We start from the raw sequence: 4,517 nt of genomic DNA, 5'->3' as shown, positions 1-4,517 counted from the left end.
AACATGTAAATGGTCTTTTTTTCTTATATGCCAAGTTATATGACTCTAAACTCGATGCAGTTCTCAACATAAACAACCTTGGTACCAATGATCCCACTAATGACATTAGGTGTTGATACAAACCCCAAAATCATGATGCACACCTCGTAGACCTTTAAAGGCTGACTTGGCAAGCCACCTCATACAAATAACATGAAATACAAAATTGGCATGCAGACATTCTCTAGATGCTCTTATGATGCTCCAGACAAAATATCATGACAAACAAATACATGTGTTAACACTCAGATAATTGTCTTCAAGCATGAATGCTCAAACTGATATCTACATCTCAAAAATCCAATTGCAGAAAACCAAAATGACTGCTAAAGAAAAATGAATTTTGCAAAAGACTAACAAACAATAAAAAACTCTTTTTCGTTGATGCAAGATTGCTGGTAAGCTAAGAAACATTGCTTTGCAGATTAAACTTAGACTACACCAGAAAAGTAAAACTAGAAACACAACCAAATTTCCTACTTTGGTCCTTTAGTGTGAAATTCAATTATTTAGCATGAGGAATATTCCAATCCTTATCTTACCAAAAGCATTTATACTGAAAAAATTAGTTTGCTTCCCTTTTTATAAATGATCAGAAACTGAAAATGTACTTTGCTTCTACTGATTCAGTTGAACAAATGAATACGGCCAGCAGATGGTACAAAAGTTCAACAGATATAAGGCCATTCTGTACATATTCATAGTGGTCACAGAAGCATAAATTTGTCCTATGAAATTTGCTTTTCAATGTGCTGCCAACTAAAGTTTTCTTAATGACTGCAATCTTCAGGGCTGTTTAAGCAGGGAATAAAGCAAACCATAAAGGTCTTCTCACATACTGCAACCAAATCACTCATCACGCATGGTTATAAATGATACTAGCACAGATCCCTATAAATCCAGGTTATTTTTTTCACTGTTAGTCAGTACTTGAATTTTTTTAACTCATGGTGATGGGATTTGATGAATGCTCCAACTTGTACCTGTCTTACTCCATGGAGAAGCACGTTCTTCAGGGCTGTGATCATTGATACCAGCTGGTACCAGCCTACTATCAGCTCCTTTCCGAGATGTTGAACTGGCGACAGTAGACTACTTCTCCCAATCCTTCCCCACACTTCCCCACCAGAATAGGACATGGGACCCCCCCTCCCCCCACCTAACTATCTTCCTGGGGTTCCAGAAGCGCTATAACTCAGTAAGGGGTTCATATAGCCTTGATCACCACAGCCTTTGGATTCTTTGGGCTCCTTTGTTAGGAGTTCTGCTTCAACAACAAACCAATCAGCTGCGACTCTCTCACTGTTAGATTCAGCTATGGATATAAACCAGAACATTCCTGCAACCAGGGGCAGATGGCTTTTCTATCTTTGTCTATAAAGCTCTGTCTCATCGTGCTATACTAAGATATATGCCTTCTATATCTTGCTTTTACAGCACATCTGGAAATTTCAGCAAACCCCATAGGATGTTCTATGCAATTACAGGATTAATGCTCTTGCAGAAAGAAAACTTTATTACAAGAATTAAATAAGCAAAAATATTTTCATAACAGACATACTAATCCTGTAAGTGCATAACCAAAGAGCTCTACTATGGTCTTTTGTTAAGGAAATATCATGCGAAATGCCCTTCAATATCTGGGACAAAACCCTTCTCGATCATTTCATTGCGAACTATATCGTATGTGACATGATTTGGAGCCATGCCCTTCTCCAACATTTCATTTAGAAGTTTATTTGCATCCTGCATTCTACCCTTTCTGCATAATCCTTTGACAAGCACATTATATGTTGCTACATTGGGCCATCGCCCTCTTTTTTCCATCCTCTTGCGCACACCAAAAGCTGCATCTAAATCACCTTCCTCACAGAAACCATTTATTAAAGTATTGTAAGTCACATGATTAGGAGATAACCTAGTTTCAAACATCTCGTCCAAGAGCTTGATAGCATTTGTAGTTTTGCCTTGTTTGCACAAGGCATTTATCAATACATTGTAAGTAATCACATTAGCTTCAATATTTTTCTCTGACATTTCATCAAGAAGTTTAGAAGCCTCTTTCATCTTTTCTTTCTTGTATAACCCATTGATAAGAGCATTGTAGGTGGAGACGTTAGGCAGGACACCTTTTTCTGTCATAATTTGCTGAAGCTGAAAAGCCTCTTGCATTTCCCCATTTCTGCAACAGCCATTAATTAGTGTGTTATAAGTTAAACAGTTTGGAATCAATCTTCTTTCTGCAATTTCAACCAACAGCTCCTTTGCTTTTATTGTCTGTCCATTTTTGCAAAGGCCATTAATGAGTGCATTGTAAGTAACAATGTTAGGCAGCACACCCTTTTCCTGCATCTCTCTGTGCAATACAAAAGCATCCTCAATCCTATCGTCATCACATAGTCCACATATTAAAGCATTGTACGTGACTACACCAGCCGAAAGACCCTTCTCCTTCATTTTCTCAAGCATCTTGAATGCAGCGGCCATATTTCCTTCCTTGCAGTATCCATCAATGAGAGTATTGTAAGTAACTTCGGTAGGAGATAATCTCTCCCCCAACATTTCATTCAGAAGCTCATTTGCTTTATACATTTTCCCAACACCACCTTTCTTGCAGTAACCAGCAATAAGTGTATTATATGAAATAACATTGGGGGAGCAATCCCACAATTGCATGTCTGTAAGTAAATCACTAGCTCTCCGGAACTTCCCTTCCTGACAGAGCGAATGAATCATTATGTTAAAGGTAATAATATTTGGTGCAATCCTCCTACTAATTAGTGCTTCATAAACCTTCCGTGCCATCTCCCAATGGCTTGATTTCACTAAAGCATTCAGAACAGCATTCCAGGAGAAAATAGCTGGTCTAAACCCATAGGACTGTGACTTGTTTATAGCCTCCACAGCATATGCAAGCATGCCACTCTCTACATAGACAGTTATAAGTAAATTTACAATCACTGGATTAAAAGAGCGTTGATTTTGGGTGTTGGCAAGTGCATGGAAGAGTGCAGCAATTGAATGGTTGTCGTGGCTTACAATGTGGTCTAACTGGACTCTGACATCCTTGTATTTTCTAGCTCTAGCTAAAATATGTAATAGGGTGCAAGAAGACTCAATAGTATGTTCAGTTCCTTGTTCTCTTGCTGCCCTATTGAAGTATATTAAGGCCAAGTTGGCATCTGCTTTCCATGTAAAAAGAAGTTGCAGAAACACAAATGGAGTTAAGCCTGATAAAACCAAATCCAGGTCCTCCCATTGTTGTTTATCAATGAAAGAGCATGCCTTCTTAATAAACTCTTCTGAATGGTAAACCTTTTCAGGCGAGAGGGAGTCTTTGGCAGAGTCCATGTGGATTTCAGACTTCTGATTAATGCAGCAGAAACATCTAACATATACTTGACCTCGAGGAAAAAAAGAAACAGCAAGCAACTGGCTCTGACATTTCAAAGGCAGTCGATTGCACAAAAGCGCCGATTGCTCTATATAAAGATGATGTTGTTTTTGAAGATATAAACCTAACTTCTGTGTATGAACTGGATATTGGGTAGGTCTCAAATTTAAGTCACGATGAACAAAATTAGAAGGGGCAAAAATTTTCTGTGAAATTTGTAGATGGTGATTGCAATTGTTCATTTCTACGGAAGACGGAAATAGTTTCTGAAAGCACTCACCCTCTGATATGTTTTTGCTTATTGTGTTGCAGCGGCTGTTCACGTCGCTACAGTAATTTGTAAGGGTGCTGAGGCTGAAGCTGGCTCGTGGACAGCTCCCCAATGTACCCAACTTGCTCTTCAATTCCGCCATTGATTTTGAGACGCACGAGATCCTTCAGCAGACATACTTGTGCACAGGTATTTACTGAGGCTGCGGTCCCATGGAGGGGACTTAGTGGGCGTTGTCGAGAGTTCTAGGAATATTTTGAGGTCACTAATTCTTTTTCATTAAATTAATTTAGTTAATCGAGTCATGTCTGATTAATTGATTAATATTTTAATTAATTAATTACCATATCTTTCTTCTATCAAATAAAATAATAATTATTTTATTCAGTTCATGCCACCTTTTTCTTCATATTATTTGAATTTAAATAATTCAAATAATCCGTTTTGGTCACATGTATCCTAACTCTAACCTCCATCTAACTTCCCATCTAGCCTAACCCACCATCCAACCCTATCCCTTCAACCAACCTTATCCAAGTCATGTGTGCATTCCTCATTTTAATAAATTAGGAAAAGAAACTAATTTTGGGTGGTTATCTCCCAAATAGACATGTGTCCTTGGTTACACTTGTCATTTCTTGCATTGACACTTGTCATTCTAAAGAACACTTGTCATTCCTTGCATTGCCACTTGTCTTCAATTGAGACAAGTGGCACATCATCAAGCCTTCTCTCATCCCCATCAAATCCTATTTAATCCCCTTATTGTTCTTCACAATCCATCCACTTTCATGCTATTGTAACGTCATAGTG

General features: G+C 38.2%; 1 protein-coding gene across 1 annotated transcript; it reads right to left on the bottom strand.

Annotated features, from left to right (window-relative positions):
* Positions 1-695: 695 nt before the first annotated feature.
* Positions 696-3,970, bottom strand: LOC131079325 (pentatricopeptide repeat-containing protein At1g09820). The gene has a single exon (XM_058017234.2). It carries the CDS (start codon positions 3,844-3,846, stop codon positions 1,657-1,659), a length of 2,190 nt encoding a protein of 729 aa, XP_057873217.2. The 5' UTR covers positions 3,847-3,970; the 3' UTR covers positions 696-1,656.
* Between the last annotated feature and the right edge of the window lie 547 nt (positions 3,971-4,517).

The sequence above is a fragment of the Cryptomeria japonica genome, chromosome 6, assembly GCF_030272615.1.
Source record: "Cryptomeria japonica chromosome 6, Sugi_1.0, whole genome shotgun sequence".
NCBI lineage: Eukaryota > Viridiplantae > Streptophyta > Pinopsida > Cupressales > Cupressaceae > Cryptomeria > Cryptomeria japonica.
The sequence above is the reverse complement of the archived record's forward strand: the minus strand, read 5'-3'. Positions and strand labels throughout refer to the sequence as shown.

Bases quoted from the DNA above. Each gene is read 5' to 3' on its own strand.
- LOC131079325 (XM_058017234.2), bottom strand. From the start codon at position 3,846: ATGGCGGAATTGAAGAGCAAGTTGGGTACATTGGGGAGCTGTCCACGA.